The 12,320-nt window shown below is 35.6% G+C and overlaps 1 protein-coding gene across 1 annotated transcript in view; it reads right to left on the minus strand.

Moving 5' to 3' along the window:
• The window catches only part of LRRK2 (leucine rich repeat kinase 2), a 63,267-nt gene that overhangs the window by 20,490 nt on the left and 30,457 nt on the right, over positions 1 to 12,320 (minus strand). The window contains exons 22-32 of the mRNA XM_084205354.1: positions 11,884 to 11,953; positions 11,206 to 11,426; positions 10,430 to 10,680; positions 9,116 to 9,264; positions 7,294 to 7,387; positions 6,075 to 6,261; positions 5,509 to 5,690; positions 4,761 to 4,990; positions 3,632 to 3,759; positions 2,362 to 2,580; positions 97 to 298 (exon numbers count right to left, since the gene is read on the minus strand). Of these exons, the coding sequence (XP_084061480.1) occupies positions 97 to 298; positions 2,362 to 2,580; positions 3,632 to 3,759; positions 4,761 to 4,990; positions 5,509 to 5,690; positions 6,075 to 6,261; positions 7,294 to 7,387; positions 9,116 to 9,264; positions 10,430 to 10,680; positions 11,206 to 11,426; positions 11,884 to 11,953 (1,933 nt within the window). The remainder of the gene's footprint in view (positions 1 to 96; positions 299 to 2,361; positions 2,581 to 3,631; positions 3,760 to 4,760; positions 4,991 to 5,508; positions 5,691 to 6,074; positions 6,262 to 7,293; positions 7,388 to 9,115; positions 9,265 to 10,429; positions 10,681 to 11,205; positions 11,427 to 11,883; positions 11,954 to 12,320) is intronic.

Genomic DNA, 12,320 nt, shown 5'->3' on the forward strand with positions numbered 1-12,320 from the left:
GGCTACCTTGTGAAAGATGTAAAATCATGTACAGATCTGTCAGCTGCAGACTTACAACAAAGTGCTAACAAACATACATTGAAGAGAATATTTTACCTGATTCATTTAGAAAGTGAATTGCATGAGGGAGTTCATTTTCATCCAGCTGTAACTGGCCTTCTTGTACCAGTTCCAGCAAGCGTTTCTGATCAATTACGGGAAATTCCACTGGGACATTTTTACGTTCCAGCAAAATTCTCTTTTCCAGCTCCAGGTAGCTGTCAGGAATTAGCTGACCAACCACTGGCTGATCTCTGATCTGTAAAATTATGAATAATAATCTTAAATGTATTAATTTATTCTTGTGAAATGAAGAACATAAAACTAAGATATAAAATATATGTCCACTCAATAGAAGCAGAAAGGAACAAGAACACTCATTTATTGAGTAACATGGCTTCTGAAAGGTAGATGTAAGTAATTATTCTTTCAGAATTATAACGTCTTCCTGTAAATAACTACTCAGAGAAGAAAATATTTCCATATCACTTGTACATAAAAAATAATAAATGAGGTCTCTCAGAAGATATTATTTCAAAGAGAAGCTTTGGTTCAAAGTAAAAAGAAAATATTCACTGTATGAGCAGATTATATCATACATCTTCAGTTAATACAAAGCAATGGACAAATTAATAATAAAAACCTATACTTCTTGTAGTATGTAATATCTGTAGCCATGTCTTTAGGGAAATTGGGGGGAAGAGTGTAGTAGCTCAATTAAAAGTCTCCACTGCCCTGTGCCTCTTTCCTGAGCCTCTGTTCCTTCCTGCAGACATCCCTTGATATTTGGCAATCACTAGTACCCAATCAGGTTTTTCTTTCTCCATGCATGCTGACCTATCAATTTTTTAAGGAAACGGGAAACAACTTTCCCAATATTTACAAACTGGCTTCTTAACTGTAATCTTTCTCTCACCAATGTACTGTGATGTTTTTAATGTGTCAAAAATATAATTGGTACCTTGTGCAGATGAAATTAGTACCTTGTGTAATTTCAAAGACTCTGGAGTACTTGATGACAATGCTGAATACTTAACTAATGCGGTCTAATCTCTAAGCAGATACCTTGTAACATTCCTTTCACAAACTACCTACATCATTTATGGTAATTATCTCATTTCCTTCGGGCCACCTTACATCTGTGCAGAAGTTTAAATATCAGTTTAAGCCATAGTCTCAAGAGATGTAGACTTTAAAGGAACAACATTTTTCAAAAAGCAGAACTTCTCTGGCGTGTTCAATAAGTATGGTGAGACACAGCCACATAAAAACACCAGCTCAATTCATGCCTACTAGATGCATGAGAAGAGGAATTAACCCATTTTACTTGAGAGGACACCTCCTTGCCATTTAGGACTGGTTAGCTGTTCCTTGCACTGTGGAATGAAGTTAGAGAGAATTTGGATATAGCTAAGCTGCTAATTCCTGAGAGAAACAAGAGAGGTGTGTACACTTTAACTCATTTGAAGCTCCACTGTTGTGAGGCTAGTCATAAATACATCATTTGCTCTATAAAATCTTCCAAGCAGTCATTTGAAAGAAATTTGGGTTCTGGTACGATTTATGAAGCTCCTGACCATTGATTTAAGTAGCACAGGACATCACTTTTTCTCTTAAATGTGTTATGGCATATATGAATAATGTGTTGCATAAATTTAAAAAAAAAAGTATATTCTTTTTGTTTCAGATAAGATCCTGTCTTTCTACAAGCTCCATGCCTGGGCTGGTCTCTTCATTCATACTTAAGGCTTCATGTTGTGGCTAAGGAGAGAGAAGGAATGAGTTGGGATGACTGGAGACAGAATTACAAGTGCAGGTATTCCAATCGAGGAAGATCACTCAGTCCACAGGATCTTCCTTTCCTGCTTTAATTCACTTTCCTCTTTATAGAAATAGTTTCATGCTATGTAAACTGAAATCAGTAAATGAGAAATCAGTTGGTTTTAACAAACCACAACATCCTATTTCCTGTCCCCTGAAATCTTGCAATACTTACTGTAATTACATGATGCTGCCCAAGAAATCAAGGTTTTAATTAAATTTCTTTGTAAGACAAAGATGGCTCATTTTTAATTAAATACTTTATTTATGGCCATAGTGCTTGACAACAGAACTTTGCCGGGATTTTAAGTTAATTTTCTTGGAAGAAAATCAAATTAAAACAAACCTAGTGATTTTCCTTCACTATTTTCCTGTAACATTTTACAAAAGGCAAGATGACTTTGCTATCACATGGGAATTTATTTAATTATGCATTAAGGCTCAAAAATGCATTAAGTAAAACAAGGATGTTTTCAACATTAAAACCAGTATGTATCTCACCTTGAAGTGAAGACTCTCCTTTATGATGATTTTCCGAAGTCTGATAATGGAATCAGATTCCTCTGTGGCATTGACAAAGTGGTAATCCTGGATTGCTGGGAAGCCTCGCTTGTTCAACAGCTCTCTGGTAATTTTACTCATGCAGGCCTTACGTTGCATTTCATCAGAAACATCCAGATGAGTGCCAACAAGAATCACAGGGGATGTTGATGCTCGAGCCTGTTAGTGAGATCCATACTGTTGTTTAACTCAATAACAAATGTTGCTTTTAGTGTTTTATACTCACATAAAATGCGAGCAATTTAGTCAAACATTCAGAGAGCTGCCTATTTCAAAAGAGAAATATTAAAAAATCAGCTTTTTCTAAAATGAAGGAGTGTACATCTGTACTTCATTCTTTGCAGATTAACACTATTGGCAGTAAAATAGAGGGGCATTATTTGTTAAGAACAACCAACAAAAAAGAATAGCCAAAATAAATGGTACTTTGCTAGTCATTGGAACAGGACAGCAGGGAAACATCAGCAGGTACTGCACAGCAAAGGAGATCACATCAGAAGTGATTTTCATCAAAACTAAACTGATTGCAACACTGTGTCCTGTATCACTGCCCAAGCTGAAAAGAGTGGAAAAGACAAGTTCATTAACAGGAACAGTAAACAAACTCCTATGTGAGTGTATTGCCCAGTCATGGCTAAGCATCCTATAAAAGAAAAGACAAGTAATGCTCACTCACCATGGAATGGCTCCATTAGTGGAGATAAACACTTAGAAAAAATGACAAATACACAGGCAGATTCTCAGGTCAATTCCCTACCATAGTTCTGGAATAATTCCTATTATTAATAGGATAGTAAGCATACACTTAATAGCATAATTTCAAGCCTGTATCTAGTCAGTTTTAAATTAGTCTAATTCTGATTTCCCCAAAATTTATACTGGTGTAAAAGAAAAATGCAAGTTTAACTCATTATTTCTTTAATACTATTTCTTTCTTATTTTTATCAGTAAATTCAAAATATTGCCAGAATATACAAACTGTTCTTTTCCACATCACTTTGTACAATTTTAAGTCCAAAATGGTGCTGATCATGTCTTTCTATGTCTAAAATTACTGTCATATACAATACATGATGTATTTCAGCTCTTGTTTAATATTACTGTTCTTACTTTTTGAAGAATTTTTTTTTTCCCATACATAAATATTTATGGTTAATTTGTGTTCACCTACAGCTCCCTGGAAAAGAGAATTCCATTCTGTAAGTCTTACCTTGATGTTAAAAAGCCATGGCTTCATAGCATCCACTTCTGCTTGTCCTTTGCTGAGATCATAAACAGCAAGATATAAAGCCCTCTGGGTCATGAAATGAGGATGGGTACTGTAGAACTCTTCTTGTCCTAATGATCAAAGAATTTCCATTGTTTAGTACTTCCTTGACTGAACATCTTCAGACCACAAAAAGGCAGAGGCACACATGTCCCCAGACCACGAGTTCACAAGTGTAATTAATGCTTACAGAAATTTATATAAATCGACAGGAAACCATAAAAACTATGAATTTTAGGAAGGCACTCTGTGGTAGCTCATTGATTGAAGTTAATGTTAAAACACATGCACTGGTTTTATATCAAGTGTAAGATTTAACTGGATAAACATGGTTGCAGCACAGACAACTTAAAAGGTAGTGATTCTCTTAAAACTTCAATACTGAATTTCTCCTTCACTCTTTCCTTTCTCTTTTCTTTCTTCCTTTCCTTTCTCCTATACTTTCAGCAACTTCAAATAATTAATTTACATAATTAGGCACTTAAAATTACAACTAAAGCTGGACATCCAGCTTGAATTGCACGGGTCTGTGCTTATGCATTGGGATAGACTGTATTTAAATGATGACAGACTTCTGTTTAAAAATAACTTTTCTACAGCCTCAATTAGCCCTGGATTCTAGAATTGCTTCTGTACTCTCTCAAACTTAGAAAGTTTTCCAGAAACACAAGGTTCAAACACTCACCCTAAGTGCTTTGCTGCCTGTGACCCTACAAACCTGTGACATTGTAGAGCCTAGAGAGACCTGGACTACAAAATGAAGAAACAGAGTTTAATGAAAGTTGTAATCTTCTGGTGATTACAAGCAGTTTCTTACTATTCTGAAATGATTATTCTAAGTATTAGAGTTGAAATGAGTGGTCAAACCACATTTGGTGATAAGAAATTCCTGAGGCTTTGAGGGATTAGCTGCTAATTTACAGAATCCACTAATTTATAAGTGGTCATTTGACTTTGGGTGTACATTTGTGATTCTACTGTTTCAAGTTTACCACAGGCTGACTCTAAGAATAAGTAATGCATTAAAATATTAGAAAAGACAATAATAAAGTAAAATAAACTCAGGAAATACCTCCAAAGTCCCACACATTTAATATAAGCTCCTTCTTCATTTTGCCTTTCCCTTGAATGATCCAGTCTTTTACATCAATGCCTACTGTAGCTTTTGGAGAGCCCAACTCTGTTCGTTTGCTTTTCATGAGCTGTTGCAGCAGGGTAGTTTTCCCACTGCCAGTGTTTCCAACAATCATGAGCTTCATTCTGTTATAAGGCACAGCCTTCTTCAGTCGCTGCTGAAGAAACCTGGTAGAAAAAAGTTTGCAAAACTCACAGAAGTGTGTAACAAAGAAAAAGATGAACAGAACTCAAGAACAAAGAAAACTCTAGAACCATACCATTTTCTCCAAATTTTCAGTATCTGATTGATATCACTGTTCTTTTAACCGTCTACTCTAATTTCTGGTTTGAAAGCTAAAGTTTAATTCAGAATATGTCTCTTTTTGCTTTGTAATTATCCCAAAATTGTGCTCCATGCAGTGCACAGAGGAATTGGGGAAGACAATAAACATATTACAAATAATTGGTAAGCACCAATTTATTGCACAGTTTGTGGAAGCATCAAATTCAAGAAGTAATACCAGTATGGTCTAAACCACTCAATTTTATCTGTCTGTGTTATCATAACCTCCCACACAACAGCATGCTGGATTTCACATGACAAACCAGCATGTCTTTTCAAAACAGCATGTTATTTCCTCAATGCTTACTGCAAATCCCAAGAAAGCAAACCATGAAAATTCAAGAACAACAGGGCAACAAACCTGATAATGTCTCTGGCTTTGCATCCCACATGCTTGAAGTCTAAATTAAGATGGAGTCCTTCCAAAGGAAGATCCCAGACTTTGGACAGTCTTCCCATTTCATCGGGAAAGAATCTCAAATCAGGATTATGACTTACATCCAGAGAAGTCAAGTTCTCTAAGAAACCAATCTGAGGAGGAATCTAAATAAAATAACATTTCATGGGCAATGAAATGTTAAAAAAATGAGGATTATGAATACATTAATTATTTAACAGAACTAGGTATTACTTTTACTGCTGTTGTTCATTTTTTGTAATAAACAGGCCTAATATCCCACAGTAAGAGAGAAAAGACCTTATAAGTCATTCAGTATACAAACTTATTATAAGACACATTCCAGGCAGAAAAGCTGAATAGCACATAGCAATTTTCCTTCACAGAGGAAGGAAATATTTGCACTTACATACATTTCATCAACACAATGCAATTGTATGAGAGGTGACACAAAAATCAAATAAACATTGAAAAACTGCATTCAACTGAAAAGCAATTAAATTTTCTTTAGATAGAATCTTACACTTTACCTCCTTTAGCTTGTTGTGGGAGAGGTGTAGCTTTTCTAGCCTAGACCATGCAGATGCCTTTTCACTCAAGTCCAAAACATCTATTTGATTATGATTAAATAACAGCTCCCTTAAATTTAGTGATTTCCAGTGCATTGGTCCAGGCAGGCTTGTGATCTTGTTTTGGCTTAAATCTACTGATCTCAAACTAAAAACATGAAAATAAAAAGAGAGAAGTTAGCAAATGAAAAAATAAAACCCAGATTAGCTGAAACCAAAGCTGTATTAATTTTAATAAACAAGTTGATTAGCTATCAGAAGAGATGGTTTTCTGACTGAAATCCAAATACAAGTAGGTATGTTTGCAAATACATGTATGTGCAGAAATCACATAGTTCACCTAGACCTATTGGACAAACATGCTGTTTATGAAGCACACAAAAATGCATGCAATACCTTCTTCTTAATTTTTCTGAGCTGGGAGATACAGAACCTGAAAACTGCATTTTTTTCAGCACATCTATTAAATCTGCAGCTGTGAATGTTAGCATGCTGAAATTGTGCAATATCATGTAAATTTCATTAATATAAATTCCCAAATCTGTGGACCTGCTCTCTCTGTGGTGCCATCAGCACTCACATCTCCCCACACCTATTGGATCACCCCTTCCAAGCACTCCCTCCACAATCTCATTCTAGTGATCTTTTAAGGTCAGCAACCTTTATAAAAAAAGCAGAAGTCCAATTTTCACATAAGTAATGCTTTGAATGTATAGCAAAATAAATGTCACATGCTTCTTTACCCCAACTCCTTCTGGAGGAAGTGTTTTTCTTTGACAATAAGTATCTCATGTTATTTAGGAAGTGAAAAACTAATCTCAGTAGTCTGGTGCAAAAGTCTGCAGAACTCAAAAAGGAAAAACTTCATATTTATTGTTGGTTCCAAGGAAATATGAGATTAATTCTAGTATTCTCAGCAAGAATTGTCAGCTTCAGCTCTCAAGGAATATATTCTCAACAATAGTGATTTGAATCTGAGGAACAGAATTTTTCAGAATCATGAAGAAAATGTGACTAATTTGTCTTCAGTTTAAAAGCTACCAAGTTCTGGATTTAACCAGTGAGGATTCCCTGAAAATCAGTAAACCATGCAGAATTTTCTGCATACAACAATTTTGCAATCAGATTTTCTTTATCAAGAACTTGACATTAACATCAATGAATAAAAGAGTTCACTTACTGTGGTAGAAGAAGAATTGCTTCTGGAACATTAATAAAACAATTCTGGGATAGTTTTAAACTTGTTATGCTGGATGACAAGTCAGGTATCTTTTCTAGAGCAGAAAAAGGGATTAATCCTATGATTTTAAGAATGGTTTAAATGATTTTAAAGACTGGAGTTTAGACAGAGTAAAAAGGTCAATCTATCATTTTCATACAAGGGTATCACCTACCAAAGGCAGAGTTTAAATCCTTTTTCTTAAAACTTATTAAAAATTAAAGTCCCAAAATTAATTAATATATCATCTTTTAACAAATTATACATTGTTATCCTTCATCTCCTGGTGGCCTTAAACGCCAAAATAATCTTACTTACACTTTACTGTACTGCAAGTATACAAAAGATTCCCATGTGGCCTAGGATTTGTTGGGTCTTATTCACTTATTCTTATAAAAATGAGTCTAATCATTCAGCTTGTCAAATGCAATTCTAAGAGTTACCTTCTAAATAATGTGACGTAATTTCTAAATGGAAGATTTTTTGTCTTGAAAGAATAAATTCTAACAGTAATTTATGAACTCTCACAGTATCATTGAAAATCCAATTAGTATAATTTTTATTTTGCATAAATAAAGTGATTTTGATACCTTTACAAAAAATATGCTAAGTCACTGATCCACACTCTGGATGGACTCAAGTCAAGCTTGAGTTAAGGAAACTTTAGTTCCTTAACACTGGGTTCTACTGAAGGGGATCTGCTACCTGAGCTGCATGCACAAGGTTTGAAGATAAAACACAGGAGCTATGAAAGATCTGCTTTTTCTGGACCAGAAGCTGAAAGCCCAGGGGGATGATTCGGGGCATCTCAAATGACACCTGCATGCAGGCGACTGAACCAAACATTCTCTCTTGTTCTGAAGATAATGCTGGATATAGTGTGGTAAATATTTAATCATAGCATCATTTAGGTTAGAAAAGACTATTGTGCCCAACCATTAACCCTACAATGCCAAGTCCACCACTAAAGACCTAAAGGCCATTCACATGTCTTTTAAGACATTTTCAATACCTCAACCACTTCTCTGTGCAGCCTATTCCAGTGCTTCTTTCAGTGAATAAATTTTCCCTAATACCCAATCTAACCTAACCAGGCACAACATGAGGCCATTTTCTCTTGTCCTATTGCCTGTTGCTTGGGAGAAGAGACCAACCCCACTGGCTGCAGCCTCCTTTCAGACAGCTGTAGAGAGTGCTAAGGTTCCCCCCCAGTGCTCCCCATCAGACTTGTGCTCTAGACCCTTCACCAGCTCCTCTGTCCTTCTTTGGATTCAGTCCAGCACCTCAACATCTTTCTTGAAGTGAGAAGCCCAAAACTGAACAGGATTGAGGTATGGCCTCACCAGTGCAGAGTACAGGGGGACAATCCCTGCCCTGGTCCTGCTGGCCACACTGCTGCTGGTACAAGCCAGGATGCACCTATGTATTCCAGTACAGTATTAAACCTGCATTAGCAGTAGGTTGGCAAGCTAAATCTCAATGATTTTCTCTTCTTTGAACCTTCCTCAGCAGTGTGTACAATCTCAAGTACACTCAGTCATTTTTACAGCATCCACTCCAAATGCAGGAACAAGAGGAGTTAGGTGAGTCAGATCAAATGACTGGAAGCATACTTTATGCTTCAGTGATCAAAAGCTGATGCTTAGGAAACTGCATAAACAAGGACTAGTACATGTGGTATTACTCTTTTCTCTTCTCCCAAGACTCCAAATGTTGGTGGCAGAGGAATTTTCTGACTTGAAATAGTTTCTAGAAGGTGAATCCTATTTTCACAGATACTTACCAAGAACGTTCATTCTGGCATTGAACTGCTCCAGTTTTGTACAGCCCATGAAGACATTGTCAGCAAGGGATGAAATACTGTTCTTACTAATGTTTAAAATTTTCAGGTCTTTCAAGCATAGGGGAGAACATAAGCAGGAAATCTTGTTTCTATGATAACAACAACAAAAAAGACAATCCATGTTTTATTTAGAAACTATTAGGTAAAAGGTGAAAGTCGTGTTGATCTGACAAAGTCATCCTTACACCAGTAAAGCAAAAATAAAACTTTATCTACATCAAGACTGACCAGTCAGCAAAACCACTAGTACATGTGGCAACATGGAATAACATGACTGATATTAAAATCAGTTTAATTAATTTGGAGACCAAGAATCAAAGCATATTGCAAGGTTTAATTTTCTGATTACATACTGGAGCTCAATCCCATGCAAAGAGGACTGCTGCATTTATGAGAGGTTCTGTGTACTAAAAGTAAGTGTTTGCAATATTACAGAATTACTAACAACCTACAAAATTTTTTTAAAAATAATTCCTGTATGGAATGCAATTCAGGGTGAGGATATAATTTTACACAATGTCTTCTCTTCTGGGGAGAAGAACACTAGTAAGAGGAGGGGAAAGATCCCAAAAACACAGAGATAAAAGATCCATCCACTGTTATGCCAGGGTAGTATTACTAACAAAGTTCACCATCTGATTTAGCATGAACTGTAGGAAATAAATGAGACAGTCTCTGCAGTTTACAGAGCTCTCACCAATGGCATTCTTAAGAACTCCACATGGGTATGAATCACCTCACTAAGAAATACGACAATAAGTGCTGGCAAACAAAAAGCTAAATGTTTTAACTGTTTCTGTGGTTTAAAACATATCAATACCAATACCTAAAATTCCATTACTACTACTACTACTTCCAGAAAAGCTTTTATGCATATGAAATAAAGTGGAAACTGTATTGTGTATACAGAAAACCTCGTTGAATATGTCAGACTACACAGCCCCGTGGATTAATAGTGTGGAGCAGAAAGAAACTGAACAACACCTTATTTAGTATGTTAATAGAACAGTAATGCTGTTTCATAAGACTCCAACAGAATCTAGATTCCAACAAGGTCCAAAGTCACTCCCATACCTTGTACTTCTCAATCCAACTACAAAAACTGTAGCAATTTACACATTTGGAAGACAATGTCAGTGTTTCACCAGTGACTAAACAATCCTTTGCATGCTATATAGTCATCATTCTGCATGACAAATCTATTATTTCCTATTATGTTTGTTATGCTACAGTCCATTTACTCATGCTACTCACCCTTCCAGCGAGAGCTGCTCCAGATTTTCAGCAACACTTGTAAGAAATTCAGGAGTGCACACCAGCTGATTGTATGAAAGGTTGAGTTGCTTTAGAGTTGGACATCTGAGGCTGGGATCCAAAGCAAAGGAAGGCCCGATGTCATTTCGCGAGATGTCGAGGTTTGCGATACAATTCATCTTCAGTAAGTACGGCGGGAAAGCAGTAAATCGGTTACTGTGCAAATCCAGGTAAGTCAGGCATTTCAAGTTCTGAAAGAAAAGGACGATTTGCTTGTAAAAAGTTAAAAGAAAAGATGAATTTATATGTTTGCAATTGAGTTGTATTTTTATACAAATTATTAATTTATTTCTATTTATCTCACATGGAAAAGTAGCAGAAAATAGCAATCATACCAATGAAATCTATAATATTTCAACAAAAAAATAAAGTATAGGGCATTATTCAAAAACAAGAAGCTCCATTTCACAAAATTTAAGATATTAATTGCCTACAGTTCTCTGTTCCGTTGCCATTATTATGCTACTTAATATCACACATCTTAAAGCAGTTCTCTGCAGTAAATTACTCAAAACAATCCCATGAAAACACTTTTATTTCTAATGAACATGAATCCACTAAATGAAAGTTAAGTAAATGTATGAGGAATGCCAAAATATACACCCATATTCTTGAGTAATATTGCTATGGATACATTATCTATGGATCACATTATAAGAGATCAACTTTATTTTAACTAATTTCAACTTGTGTTTAAAAAAATCACGGAGAATTACTTCACACAGTTGTTCTGGAATGTTTGTAAGAGCATTTTGGTGGAGCTCCAGTTTCTCAAGGTGTTCCAGATGACTAGTTAAGCAGCTATTCTGGCTGATGGCATCAATGTTCTCCAGCTCATTTGATGAAAGATCTAGTGATTTAATATATTCTTTCTCTGAGATCAATGAAGAAAGACTGTCCGATGATCTTATATGTGATGACAATTTTGAGACGCCTTCTATTAAAACAAAAATGTGAAAACACCATGATTTAATTTATCACTATCACTTAGGTAAAACTACAACCATTTAGCTTGGGATCTAAAGATGCAGAAGAGAGTGAATGTTTGGATATTGGTTAAGATCCAAATCTGTGAAGAATTCTATTTTGACAAAGAAATTTATAAGACAGTAGGGAAGGGGAAGAAGTGGATGTTTATGCACTGCAGAACAGAAGGAGCTTTTGAAAGCTAATAAGGGCACTCATGACACTTCATTGCCTACATAAATTATTTGTGGAGTCCAAGAAATAAAAACCTCTATATATGCATTATTTGTACCTTACTGTAGTATTTCCAAAATGTATCCTCCTCTTAAACAAATACATAATGTGTCTCAAATCTTTGCATGCTATGCTTGTGAAAGCATTAAGGCTGCAAAATCTGTTATATACCTTAAACTGTTCAGTTTACTTACTGAGGGATTCATCTGAGAGCAAGAATTTTCGTCTTTGTTTCGTTAATGGCTCATAATCTGAGCCAGGTCCCTGCAAAATCCAAGATAAAAAGTATTTAGGAACATATGCATGTTCTGAAATCATCCAAATTCAGTAAAACTCTTTTTATTGTGATTTCTTTTTATCAGAGCTTGTAGGGAGAACACAAAAAAGCTATACACTTGAACTCAAAATAACAATAGGTCACATCTTTATAAAACATATTGATCCATGAAATATGAAAGAATGGTAGATTTAAAGTGCAATGGAAGTAGTGCATTTCTGGCAACCCAGAATGACTTTTACTAGGGTGCAGAAATAGAATGGAGCAGAGTATTACAAAACATAACTTTCTCTAGGAAAGCCAGTCTCTCCAGTTTCGCTTTACAGTCAATGGAAAGAGACAAGCTCCTTCCAA

Source organism: Fringilla coelebs (assembly GCF_963513975.1).
Source record: "Fringilla coelebs genome assembly, chromosome: 5".
Lineage (NCBI taxonomy): Eukaryota > Metazoa > Chordata > Aves > Passeriformes > Fringillidae > Fringilla > Fringilla coelebs.